Genomic DNA, 13233 nt, shown 5'->3' on the forward strand with positions numbered 1-13233 from the left:
CAAGGGCAGGTGTAATTATACTCACTCATAGGAAAGGAAACTTGGGTCTAGTCAGTGGCAGAACCAGGACTAAAGTTCTGGTCTTTGATTCCTGGGCTGGATTTTATTGCCAAACCTTTTCTCTACAAATATCTCACTGATTGCAGTTTCTTTCTTTTTTCTTTTTTTGGTAGGTTTGTACAGATTTTTCTTGGTTCTTCTATCAGGTCAGTCACGTGGTAGTAATGGGTATGTGCGTCTCTTCAGATTTCTTTTTAAAAAATAATTAATTAATTTGTTTTTGGCTGTGTTGGGTCTTCATTGCTGCACGCGGGCTATCTCTAGTTGTGGTGAGCAGGGGCTTCTCTTCCTTGCAGTGCGTGGGTTTCTCATTGCAGTGTCTCCTCCTGTTGCGGAGCACAGGCTCTAGGTGTGCGGGCTTCAGTAATTGTGGCACTCAGGCTCAGTAGTTGTGGCTTGCAGGCTCTAGAGCACAGGCTTAGTAGTTGTGGCGCATGGGCTTAGTTGCTCTGCGGCATGTGGGATCTTCCCGGACCAGGGCTCGAACCCGTGTCCCCTGCATTGGCAAGCGGATTCTTAACCACTCTGCCACGAGGGAAGCCCCTCTCCAGATTTCTTGCAGGCGTAGACCAAGATAGATGAGAGTATATAAGCATAACTCGACCTGCATTATCTATTTTGTCCCTAATTAGCTCACCTGATAAGAAGGTCTTTGGTCATCAGAGCTCCCAGTCTTTCTGTTACTTGAGAATCAGTGTCCTCAACATGGCCCTAGTATCGTTTGCCTCTGCATTCTTCCTTCTAGATGAGATAACTGACATTTATGAAGTGCGTTTACATATATGACGTCATTAGTTAACACAAGAGCTGTGTTGGGTGGGGGAGCTTACACATCTGAGGGAAGTGGGGCTTTGAAAGTCTGTGTCTTCCCCCAAATTGGACAGCCAGTGGCATTAGGACATGGAACCAACATTGGCTCCAGCTCTTCAGACTCCCAATTCCTTCCTCTTTCCTCTGCACACAGCTCTGTGGTTGTTCAGGGAGAGTTTTTTCTGTGGGTCGATTGTGCCTCTGTAATGCCGTGACCCTGGTGTGGTGGAAGCAACTGGAACAGAATGTAGTGTAAGAGTGTGTGCACTGCCGGCATTACAGGGGCCGCTGGAGAAATCCCTCCTTTTTACCCTTTTGACTTGGTCATATGGTTTGGTTTTTCTCCCCATCTTGTAGGTGGGTGAATAATGAATAAATCTGAGATTTTAATTTCTGAGCCAGGTACACCGAGTCTTATGTGCCCCTTCCAAGAAAAAGTTTCTCTGTCGAAGGTGAGGAAGGGGAGTAGCACAGGGCCTTAAAGTCCTTTGTGGAAGTTTTTTGTTTTATTGATAATTGTATTGATCCAAAGGGATTTTTAAAAATCTAAAGTTTCTCTCTTTTTTAAATTATGCTTGTTTGCTCTTTTTTTTTTTTTTTTTTTTTTTTTTGCAATATGCGGGCCTCTCGCTGTTGTGGCCTCTCCCGTTGCGGAGCGCAGGCTCAGCGGCCACGGCTCACGGGCCCAGCCGCTCCGCGGCATGTGGGATCTTCCCGGACCGGGGCATGAACCTGTGTCCTCTGCATCGGCAGGCAGACTCTTAACCACTGCGCCACCAGGGAAGCCCTTGTCTGCTCTTTTATTATTATTTTTTGTCTTTTCCATTTTGTTGTGAGTTTTCCCCCCGATTTGATGTTTGCCTTTAATTTTTATTTTTTATTATTTATTTGGCCACTTGTGTACTTGCGGGATCTTAGTTCCCCGACCAGGGATCAGACCCCGTCCCCCTGCAGTGGACGGGCGGAGTCCTAACCACTGGACCGCCAGGGAATTCCCTTGTTTGCTCTTTTAGAGCTGAGGTTGCACAGGCCAAATCTGGCCAGCCACCTATTTTTGTAAATAAAGTTTTATTGGAACACAGCCATGCCCATTTATTTACATCTTATCTATGGCTCTCACAGCAGGGCTGAGTAGTTACAACAGAGACCATTACGGCCTGCAAAGCCTAAAATGCTTACTTTTTGACTCTTTCCAGAAAGTTTGTTAATCCCTGTTTTAGAGCTGTATGTGCCTCTATAAAAGAGCAGGGGAAGTCGTGTCCATCGATCTTATAGTCTCGTGCTCTTTCCACCTGGGATGGCCCCCCTGCTGCACCAGCAGAGGCTTAGTTGCGAGTCACAGGCTTTCTGGGGCCACTACCGTGTGAGCTTGTTCTGTATAATCTCAGGGGCCCAAGACTGGACAGTCGAAGACTCATCTTCAGGCAGCAGGCAAAAACAGGGCCAGGGAAAGCTGGCATCATCATGAGCAAAGAATAAAGGGTGAGTGAAACCCTTTAAGTGGCCTCACTTCTTGGTGTCTCTTGAATTCTGTTTCTGTACAACCAACGGGTCGGGTATGGAGGGGAAGCAGTCTCAGTTTTGGCCGCCTGTGAAGCGGTCGACTACCTTGGATCTTGGAGTCTGAGGGCCACCCTTCCTCGTGGCTGTTCCTGGCTTCCCCCTGGTGGCTGTGCCCTGCCTTGGGTATCTCCCCTGCCTCCTATGCCATGTGAGCTACTTGGGAGTGGAGTGTCAGAGGGCCGCAGAGAATCGTGGAATAAGAAGTTGAAGCATCACTTGCCAGAGCCATTTTGCCCGTTTCTGAAAGCGGAGAAAGAGGATGTCTGTTTCTTAAAAGTTCCAGGTGTGCCTTTTGTAAGCTTTCCTTCCTCGGTTACCCCTTATTCAGAATTCTTATAAGGATCAAGTGCACGAGTGCCTAGGAAAGCTCTTTAAAAGGTCAGAAGTCCTGGGCATCTACCCTGAGAAAACCATAATTCAAAAAGAGTCATGTACCACAATGTTCATTGCAGCTCTATTTACAGTAGCCCAGACATGGAAGCAACCTAAGTGTCCATCGACAGATGAATGGGTAAAGAAGATGTGGCACATATATACAATGGAAGATTACTCAGCCATAAAAAGAAACAAAATTGAGTTATTTGTAGTGAGGTGGATGGACCTAGAGTCTGTCTTAGAGTGAAGTAAGTCAGAGAAAAACAGATATCGTATGCTAACACATATATACGGAATCAAAAAAATTTATGAAGAACCTAGGGGCAGGACAGGAATAAAGACAGACGTAGAGAATGGACTTGAGGACACGGGGATAGGGAAGGGTAAGCTGGGATGAAGTGAGAGAGTGGCATGGACATATATACACTACCAAATGTAAAATAGATAGCTAGTGGGAAGCAGCCACACAGCACAGGGAGACCAGCTTGATGCTTTGTGTCCCCCTAGAGCGGTGGGATAGGGAGGGTGGGAGGGAGACGCAAGAGGGAGGAGACATGGGGATACATGTATACGTATAGCGGATTCACTTTGTTATGATGCAGAAACTAACACACCATTGTAGAGCAATTATACTCCAATAAAGATGTTAAAAAAAAGTCAGAAGTCCTGTGTGAGATATGGGACACTGTGCTGTCCTTCATTTATTTGCTTTTGATTGTCCTTGTGGTCTTCTGGAATTTTAGACTGTTCTTAACACTCTATACCTTGTGAGTAAAAGTTCTTGAAAGGTGTTGTAGAATTTCTTAGAGAAAGTTATTTCTGTGTATCCTTTAAACACATCCTCTCAATATCTTCAGATAGCTTTTACATAGCCCTGCTCTGCAGTCAGGTAGTAGGTATGTGTTGCAATTCCAAGAGTGAACAGCTGAAGGTGGTGAGTCCAGGTCTCCTCTGATGTCAAGAAACCGTATTGTCCCTTTGTTTTGTTTCTTTCTTTTTCTCTTCCTCCTTCCTTCTCTGTCCTTCCCCTCCTTCCCCCAGACCAGATCCCCTGAAAATTTAACTGAGGACCATTTTCCATGTGGGTGGATCTCCCAATTCTGTTACTTGCCCTTAGGGGTCACCTTCCTACCAGGAACTGCTTCCTCATGATTTCTGCCCCCATCATTCTGTCCTCAGTGGCAGGGGGGGGATCTGCTGCCCCTCCCGACCTGTCCTTCATCTCTAGTTATTGTCTGTGTAAATGGTGCTCTTACCTGCCAGTCTGCTCATCAGAAACAAGGAAACATCCTTACCCCTCCTTTTTCTTTATCCCATCCTACACCAAAGAAGCCACCACCAGGTTCTGGATATCAGCAACTTTCTTTTTCTTTCCTCTTTTTAAATTTTTTTTTTAAAATAAGTAGCTCTCTATTTCTGGGATATAAGTGCAGGTGGGCATGAGGGTATTAAAAAGAGGAGCAGGTTATGGAGTGCCTTGTTTCTTGCTAAGTCTTAGGGGTGTGAAGAGCTGTTGCAGACAGAAAGGGGTGTTGTTTTAGTCTTCACAGCTGGTGATAATAGAGCTGAGGAGGAGAGCATGCATTTGAGAATAGTCAGCAGGGCTGAGTGATTTTTTTTTAATTGAAATATATCAATACTTGACATAATTTTTTTAATTGAAGTATAGTTGATTTACAATGTTGTGTTAGTTTCAGGTGTACAGCAAAGTGATTCAGTTATATATATAGAGAGAGATACAGACATACATATAGATATCTATTCTTTTCCAGGTTCTTTTCCCTTATAGGTTATTACAAAATATTGAGTAGAATTCCCTGTGCTATACAGTAGGTCCTTGTTGGTTATCTGTTTTATATATAGTAGTGTGTATGTTAATCCCAAACTCCTCTAATTTATCCCTCCCCCCTTTCCCCTTGGGTAACCATAAGTTTGTTTTCTCTGTCTGTGGGTCTATTTCTGTTTTGTACATAAGCTCATTTGCATCATTGTTTTTAGATTCCACACATAAGCGATATCATATGATTTGACATATAATACTATGTTAGTTGCATAGTATGTATTGCATAGTGATCTGACATTTGTGTACATTCAGGCTGAGGGATTGATTGGACAGGGAGGAGGAGCTGGAGAATTCTAGCATGACCAGTAGGTGACTGGATGGGGGTGTAGCCACCGACTAAGCTAGGAAAAGCACGAAGTGGGGGGGGCTTCCCTGGTGGCACAGGGGTTGAGAGTCCGCCTGCTGATGCAGGGGACGCGGGTTCGTGCCCCGGTCCGGGAAGATCCCACATGCCGCGGAGCAGCTGGGCCCGTGAGCCATGGCCGCTGAGCCTGCACGTCCGGAGCCTGTGCTCCGCAACAGGAGAGGCCACAACGGTGAGAGGCCCGCGTACCGCAAAAAAAAAAAAAAAAAAAAAAAAAAGCGCGAGGGGGAAGCAGGGCTGTGTGTGTGTGTGTTTCACACTTTTTAAAACTGCAACCACAGTAAAAAAAAATAACTGTACATCCCTAGCCAGGACCCACATCTATGTACCTATGTCTGTAAATAATAAGGGCACACACATGGTACTTACTAAGGGCGGGCCCTGTTCTGAGTGTCACTCACGTATTTCCTCATTAATCCGCACAACCCTATGAGGTGTTATTTTCTCTACTTTTCAAATGAGGAAACCTTGGCCCAGGCAGTTTAGTGACTTCCCCAAGGCCTCACAGCAAACAAGTGGTGGAGCTGGGATTTGAACCTTGTCCCTCCAGGCTCCAGAGTGCCTGCTGTTTACCACCCCACTATTCTCCACTATCACAGAAAAAAATAAATGTATCCCTCATTCCACATGATGCTTTCTGACATTTGCTACTTTATTCTATTTCATCCCCAAACTGCTGGTCACAACCCACCACATTGGTTTCTTGACCCTCTCTAATAGGTCCCAAGCTGCTTTTTAAAAAAAATGAATGAATGAATGAATTTTTGGCCGCATTGGGTCTTTGTTGCTGCGCGCGGGCTTTCTCTAGTTGTGGCGGGGCGGGGCTGCTCTTCGTCGCGGTGCGCGGGCTTCTCATTGCGGTGGCTTCTCTTGTTGTGGAGCATATCAAGCTGCTTTTTTGAGAAATACTCTTAGGTCCTGCTTCCAGTCTACCTCTTAACATCCCAGTGACCATTCCCCTGATTCAGGCTCCCCATCACTTGGTTCCTGGACAGCTACAATAATCTCCTTTTTCCCTCCATTTGTTCTTTATGCCGAGACCAAATAACTTGAAAAGTACATTTCTTACCATATCATTCCCCTGATTTTAAATCCGTAAGTATCCCATTGCTCTTCAGGCCCTAGCACTTGGTACATGAACATGATAGGTAAATGTATGAGTAATAAATAATTATAGAAAGATTACTGTGTGTTTTTTCTCAGGATGAAGATCTTCTACCAAGTAAATATTTTGAAATCGACTTTCCAATGATAGTCACGAGAAAGCTGCACAGCATCAAGTAAGTGTGGCTTTGGCCGGAAGCAAGAGCATGGTGAGATTCAGAACCAGATCCTGGTAGACGGCAGGTCTGAGGCAGGAGACCTCATTTTAAGGCACTGCTTTCCTTTCATCCCCTCCTCCCTCTTTCTTGCCCCTGGGACACTCATTCGAACATATCGTGCAGTCTTCAACATGAAATACACCCTCCTTTGTGACTCTTCTATCCGTTCATGTAATTTCTCTGAACATTTAAAAAAATGACCTAGAGTAGATTAATAATCAGAATTTAAAAAAATTTATATTGGATTGTAGTTCATTAACAATGTTGTGTATTAATCTGTATTTCTATGTGTATTTTGCTTACTTATCGTCAGGGTATAGAAAGGTGCCTGACCCAGAATAGATGTGTAGTAAATATTCTTTGAATGAATGAATGGGAGGCTGAAGTTAATCAGTTACTTTGGGCTCGGCCTATGGGATCTTAGTTCCCCGACCAGGGATCGAACCCGTGTCCCCTGCATTGGAAGCACAGAGTCCTAACCACTGGACCACCAGGGAATTCCCTGTTTTCTTGCATATTTTTGATTGGGAGAGTTATCACATAAATGTTACTAAAAACACTGGAACATTTGGAAAATTCTTGCTAGCCTGTCTGTAGCTGTTTCTAAGTACGTATGTCATGATCAGTTTGTGATTTGATATCAGATTCTCCATGTAAAGCTTAGTTGACCTAACTGACTTGTATCCCCTGGACTTTTACTGTACGTGCCTAGGGTCAAATGTGATTAAACAGATGACCCTTTGGCGTGGCCCTTCCTTTGAACAGTAGTGATACCTATTTGCCATGTCTGTGGTGGCTGTCTGCATTTTAGCAGTAAATGAGCTGCTTGACTCGCCTTTCTTTTTCTCACCTTCTGCAGATTGAAACCTCTCCTATCAAAACCCATTTTAGACTTACATTCAGAGGACACACTTCAAATGGGTAAGTATCCTTAACCTAAGTAATACAACCTGGGCTATATAACAATTTTTGCTCTTTTTCCCCTTTTATTTTTAAAGATGGTGTGTGTGTGTGTGTGTGTGTGTGTGTGTGTGTGCGCGCACACACGAATACACGTATCCTTCTGCTGATACATTTTCACTTCCACCACAGTTACTATGAAGGAATTTAAAACAGTTTTGATGTGACTCTTCTTAGATGTCCATAGGTCCCCACTCTTTAAAAAGAATTTAAATTAGTTGTGAACATTTCAAAAATGGGAGATTTTTCATGAAAGTCTTGATTTTCCGTTTTGCTTGGAAAAATCACATCTAGCTCCTACATGGCAGTCATTGAGCAGCGGCCGCTTTATTTAGAAGGGTCATGTCTTCTCCAGTTCTGACCCCACCACTCCCTCTTGTCTTACACCTGACCTGCTTCCTGGTTTATGTCACCTCCTTGGCCCCTGCAGTCAGTTTTTCCCCTCAAGTTTTAATTATGAATGTTTACAACACCACTTTCCTCATTTCTAAGCCTTTCGAATTATGGTAAAACTCTTCCAGAATCTTCCATTGTTTTCAGTCTCTATCTGACAGAGAGGTTCCAGGGCCTTATTAATAATTTGGGTCAGAAAACATGCTTAGAGAGGATGGCCTTCTCGGATGGTTGACACAGATAGCACAGCAAACATCAGACAATTAGATACGCTTCCTCTTTTACACAACCACAGTGCTTTAGTCATCCTCCTAGTGATCAGATTCCCAATAAAGTTTCCACAGAAAATGATATCTCCCCCATCCTTTGTTTCCCTTATACAAGTTGTAAGTAGAAGCTGTTCAGGCTTTGCCATTTGCTGGCCTGTTTGCTTTCTGTACAGGTTTGCTACCATAATTTTCTATGTATTTGGTGTCAGAATGATTATCTGCAATGAATGTGCTAGTACTTTGCCAAGACTCTGATCCATCAATGTAGAAATATATGAAGTAGAAAGTAAAGACTTTCCATAATCCCTCCTCCCACCCAAGATAACCAGAGTTCAGAGCATTTTCTACTGTAGATGAACAGTATACCCAGAGGAAGGTTAGTATCACACAGAATAAAGTACACACACAGATATAATCCAGCGTGCGGCACATAAAAGGCTCAATAAGTTTTTGTTGAATGAATGTATATACACATTGAATAAATATGTGTTGTAGTGTAACATATATTTGTTGAACGAATAGATCTATACTTCTATATATAAATATAGGTTTATATGTAATTTTAATAAAATAAATAATTTATACATACTGTTTTGTGACTTGCTCTTTTCATGTCCTAGTAAATCATGGCTGTCTTTTCATGTCAGAATATATAAATCTACCTTATTATTTCTAATGGCTTTGCAGTACTCCTCTGCATGGAAATTCTGTTTTATTTAATCTTTTCCCTACTGATGGTCATTTAGATTGCTGCCTTTTTATATTTTTATATTCAGCAGTGTTGTAGAAAACACATATATATGTGTGTATTTGCAGGAGTTGCTAGCTCAAAGAATTGTACATTGTGAATTTTAATAGCTACTACCAAACTGATCTTCAAGAACATTTTATTAATTTATGTTTTCATTAAGAGTAGATGAGGATTCTCTTTCTCTACACCGTCACTAACGCTGGATATTATCATTTTTAAAAATTTCTACCAGTCTGATGGGCTGTAACAATGTCCCATTGTTTTAAAATTTTATATAACTTTGAATGCTTAGAGTCCAGCGAGATGGAGTATCTTTCTATAATTTTATTGGCCTCTAGGAATTTCTTTGTAAATTACCTTTTCATTTCCTTTGCCCATTTTTTTCTTCAGTTGCATTGTTTCCCCCCAGCCTTTTTTTTTTTTCAATTTATAGAAACCCTTTATAACATACAGATATGTTCTTTGATAAAAGCCTCTTGTCAACTTTTTTTTAAAAAGTATTTATTTATATATTTATATTTATTTGGTTGCACTGGGTCTTAGTTGCAGCAGGCGGGCTCCCTTAGTTGCACCTCACAGACTCCTTAGTTGCGGCTCGCCGGGTCCTCAGTTGCAGCACCTGGGCTCCTTAGTTGCAGCTCCAGGCCTCCTTAATTGTGGCAGGCAGGCTCCTTAGTTGTGGCTTGTGGGCTCCTTAATTGTGGCATGTGAACTCTTAGTTGCGGCATGCATGTGGGATCTAGTTCCCCGACCAGGGATCGAACCTGGGCCCCCTGCATTGGGAGCGTGGAGTCTTATCCACTGTGCCACCAGGGAAGTCTCTTGTCAGCTTTTTTTATTGTATATTTTTTTCTTAGTCTTTTGCTTGTTTTTTTAAATCTGTGTTTGTGTGTTATGTGGGTAAATTTTCCAGTCTTGTCCTTTATATCAATAGTTTTTGATCTTGCCATCGTACTGAGAAAGGAATCTGAATAAAAATAAATAAAAACGTGAATGAAAATCTGAGAAAAGTGATAGATGATAATAAAACTGACAAAAATTTCATTTAAAAATTACCCTTTTTCATCAAACCCCTGGGGCTGTAAGAATCACCACTATTTATTTATCAATAGGAGAGAAAAAGTGCTGACAAATTAAACTGATACATTATCGACTGTTAGATGCATCCGGATTTCAGAAATGTTAAAATGTGAAAAATATATGCATCTTAGAATTGATGATAGATGTTTTCTTAAGCTGAACTATGCACAGGGTAAGAAATTAAAAGTATGTAAATGAGCACACAACGAAAAGTAAGTCAAGATGAGTTCTTAAAAGTAAGTCAGGGCTTCCCTGGTGGCACAGTGGTTAAGAATCCGCCTGCCAATGCAGGGTACACGGGTTCAAGCCCTGGTCCGGGAAGATCCCACATGCCGCAGAGTGGCTGGGCCCGTGAGCCATGGCCGCTGAGCCTGCACGTCCAGAGCCTGTGTTCCGCAACGGGAGAGGCCACAAGAGTGAGAGGCCCGGGTACCGCAAAAAAAAAAAAAAAAAAAAGTCAGATTCTATTACTTTCCTGCTTAAATCCTTCTAGTGCTGAAATTTACATGGTTAATTGGGTGTCTGGATGCCTCCTGATTTTCTTTCCTTTTTTATTAATATTTATTTTTATTTATTATTTATTTGGCTGCATTGGGTCTTAGTTGCGGCACGCGGGATCTTTAATTGTGGTGCGTGGGCTCTTCGTTGCGGTGCACAGGCTTCTCTCTAGTTGTGGTGCGGGCTTCAGAGCGCGTGGGCTCTCTAGTTGTGGCACGCAGGCTCTCTAGTTGTGGTGCAGGCTCTAGAGCACACGGGATTAGTTGCCCCGCGGCATGTGGGATTTTAATTCCCCCACCAGGGATCAAACCTGTGTCCCCTGCGTTGGAAGGCAGATTCTTAATCACTGCACCACCAGGGAAGTCCCCCGATTTTATTTTCAACTACAGTAACTATGATCTCACCACACTGCCCTCCTGCTGTCCTCTGAATGTGCCAAGCTTGCTCTCACCTTCAAACCTTTCCTCTTCCCTTGACCTGGAACTCTTTCCCCCTAATTTTGCTTAATGGGCTCCATCTCATCACCCATGTCCCACTTCAGCTGCCACCTCCTACTCTAGGCACCGTTTTCTCTCATCCTCTTTTATTTTCTTCATAGCTCTTAATACTCTGATGCTATCTTGATTCTTCATTTGTTTAATGATTCACCGTCTCTCCCTCCTTGAGGGAATAAGCCTCAAGAGCACAGGGACCTCTCCTATCTTGTTCATTGCTATATCCCCAGCACCTAGAACAGTGCCTGGCACACAGAGATTATTGATGGAATAAATACATACCTGAATGCTTGAATGAGTGAATGTTTGTGTCTTTGTAATCCATCTCAACTCCGATGTGGAACTGGTTGAGTATAAAGTAAAAAGAGCAACAAATCAAAGCATTGCAGAGTGGTGTCAGGTATCTCAGCTGAGCCGCAAGAAGGACAAACCCTCTAGGGGAAAGATTGTCTCGCACAAGGCAAGCTTAGGGAAAGGAGGAGCATGCGAGGAAGCCGAAAGGCCAGTGTGACTGGAGCTGGCAGTGGGGAGGGGTGCATGGCTCAAGATGAAGCTGAAGAAGGGGGGGCTGCATCATGCAGGATCTCCTCGGCCAGGCCAAGTAGTGTGGACTCTCTTCTAAGGGAGGTGGGACCCTGTTATGCACTCCCAAAAGGCTGCACCCCCCCTTTGTAGTGCTCCCCACACTTGTCCACTCCTCATCTTCCCTGCTGGATTGCAGGTCCCATGGGGGCAGGACCGTGCCTTTTTGTTCATCAGTTTCTTCCCAGGACTCAGTGCCCAGGACATAATGAGAGCTCAGTAAGTATTCCCGGGTGGACAGATGGACAGACAAACAAGCAAAACTCCTGTGTGGTCCAGAAATCCACCTGAGGCTGTCTTTATTTTACAACGCTTTTTATTTTAATTTTAATTTTTTAAACTTTTTATTTTATATTGGAGTATAGCCGATTAACAACGTTGTGATGGTTTCAGGTGCACAGCAAAGTGACTCAGCCATACATATACATGCATCCATTCTCCCCCAGACTCCCCTCCCATCCAGGCTGCCACGTAACATTGAGCAGAGTTCCCTGTGCTATACAGTAGGTCCCCGTTGGTTATCCTTTTTAAATATAGCAGTGTGTACATGTCAATCCCAGCTTTTTTATTTTTAAGCTAGAATGTTCTAGGAAAATCTGGGGACCTAAAAGAACACTTTGCAATCCTAATAATAAGTCTGTCTTTGAAGACATATAATGAATGGGATTGATGGGACTCACTACAGGTCAGTAGCACATAGGAACACATCTCTCTTGAAATGCTGACTTGGAGGTGATGGAAGAGATCATGACCTGTATGCCCTGTGGATTGTGTGTGTGTGTGTGTGTGTGTGTGTGTGTGTGTGTGTGTGTGTGTATGTAAGTAACTACCATGTTACATTGTGTAAATCTTCCACTTTCTCCTGCCTTTCATAGGTGTGAGCTGAATGAGGCAGATAATTAAAGCCTGTATGAGCTTTTGCTCTGTAACAAACCACTGCAAAGCATGTGGCTTAAAATAACAGCCATCTGGGGCTTCCCTGGTGGCGCAGTGGTAGAGAGTCCGCCTGCCGATGCAGGGGACACTGGTTCGTGCCCTGGTCCGGGAAGATCCCACATACCGTGGAGCGGCTGCGCCCGTGAGCCATGGCCTCTGAGCCTGCGCGTCCAGAGCCTGTTGCTCCGCAACGGGAGAGGCCACAACAGTGAGAGGCCCGTGTACTGCAAAACAAAACAAAACAAAACAAACAGCCGTCTGTTTAGCTCACAATCCTGCAGCCTGGCAATTTGAGTTGGGTTCATCTGTGTGGAGCTTCTCAGCATGTGCCCGGATTTAATCACCTGTGGTCTAGTCTTCACAGAAGACCTCCACGATGTACCACCATTGAGTTAGGCCAAGGAGTGCGTGCCCACTTTCCTTTACTAAGTGCCTCAGTATATTTTTCATGATGACTCTAGGTTAAAAAACATATCAGCAGTTTTGTTTATTAATAAGTTGGGTTCAGGCATTGTAAGTATTTATGTCCTAACAACTTTTTGGTCATTTGAAAAAAAAGCCACTTACATTCTAAGAACAAATACTCTCTTAATTTCATTCTTAAATAACCACAGTTACTTCTAATGGGATATGTGCTCCTGTCGGGCCCTTTATGACCTCACCTGGGAGCCAGATTGGACACTACCACCTGTTCCTCTTGCAATATTGCAAATGATGTTTGAGCAGCAGTGGCTTTTTCATCACAGTCACACCTGAGAAATCAGCTTTGCAGAGATACGGTGTCATTAAAAGGAGTGCAGAGAAGTCTCCTGTGGAAACTGTGACTGCCTTGAGCTGATGGTCTGCTTGTGTCTGGTGCATGTTGAGTATCTCTGCGTTTCCCTCAAAAATTTAAAACATCCTGTTCTGCCCTTGTGAGTTGGTTGTGCCGCC

General features: G+C 43.5%; 1 protein-coding gene across 2 annotated transcripts in view; it reads left to right on the forward strand.

Moving 5' to 3' along the window:
• LCMT1 (leucine carboxyl methyltransferase 1) overlaps positions 1 to 13233 on the forward strand; it is a 55355-nt gene that overhangs the window by 22561 nt on the left and 19561 nt on the right. Inside the window, exons 4-6 of one of the 2 annotated variants that reach the window (XM_029221254.1) lie at positions 174 to 206; positions 6219 to 6295; positions 7197 to 7258. In XM_029221254.1, the coding sequence (XP_029077087.1) occupies positions 174 to 206; positions 6219 to 6295; positions 7197 to 7258 (172 nt within the window). The remainder of the gene's footprint in view (positions 1 to 173; positions 207 to 6218; positions 6296 to 7196; positions 7259 to 13233) is intronic. The other variant, XM_029221255.1, reaches the window with a different exon arrangement.

This window comes from Monodon monoceros, unplaced genomic scaffold, assembly GCF_005190385.1.
Source record: "Monodon monoceros isolate NGI ecotype Baffin Bay Population unplaced genomic scaffold, NGI_Narwhal_1 Super_Scaffold_13, whole genome shotgun sequence".
Lineage (NCBI taxonomy): Eukaryota > Metazoa > Chordata > Mammalia > Artiodactyla > Monodontidae > Monodon > Monodon monoceros.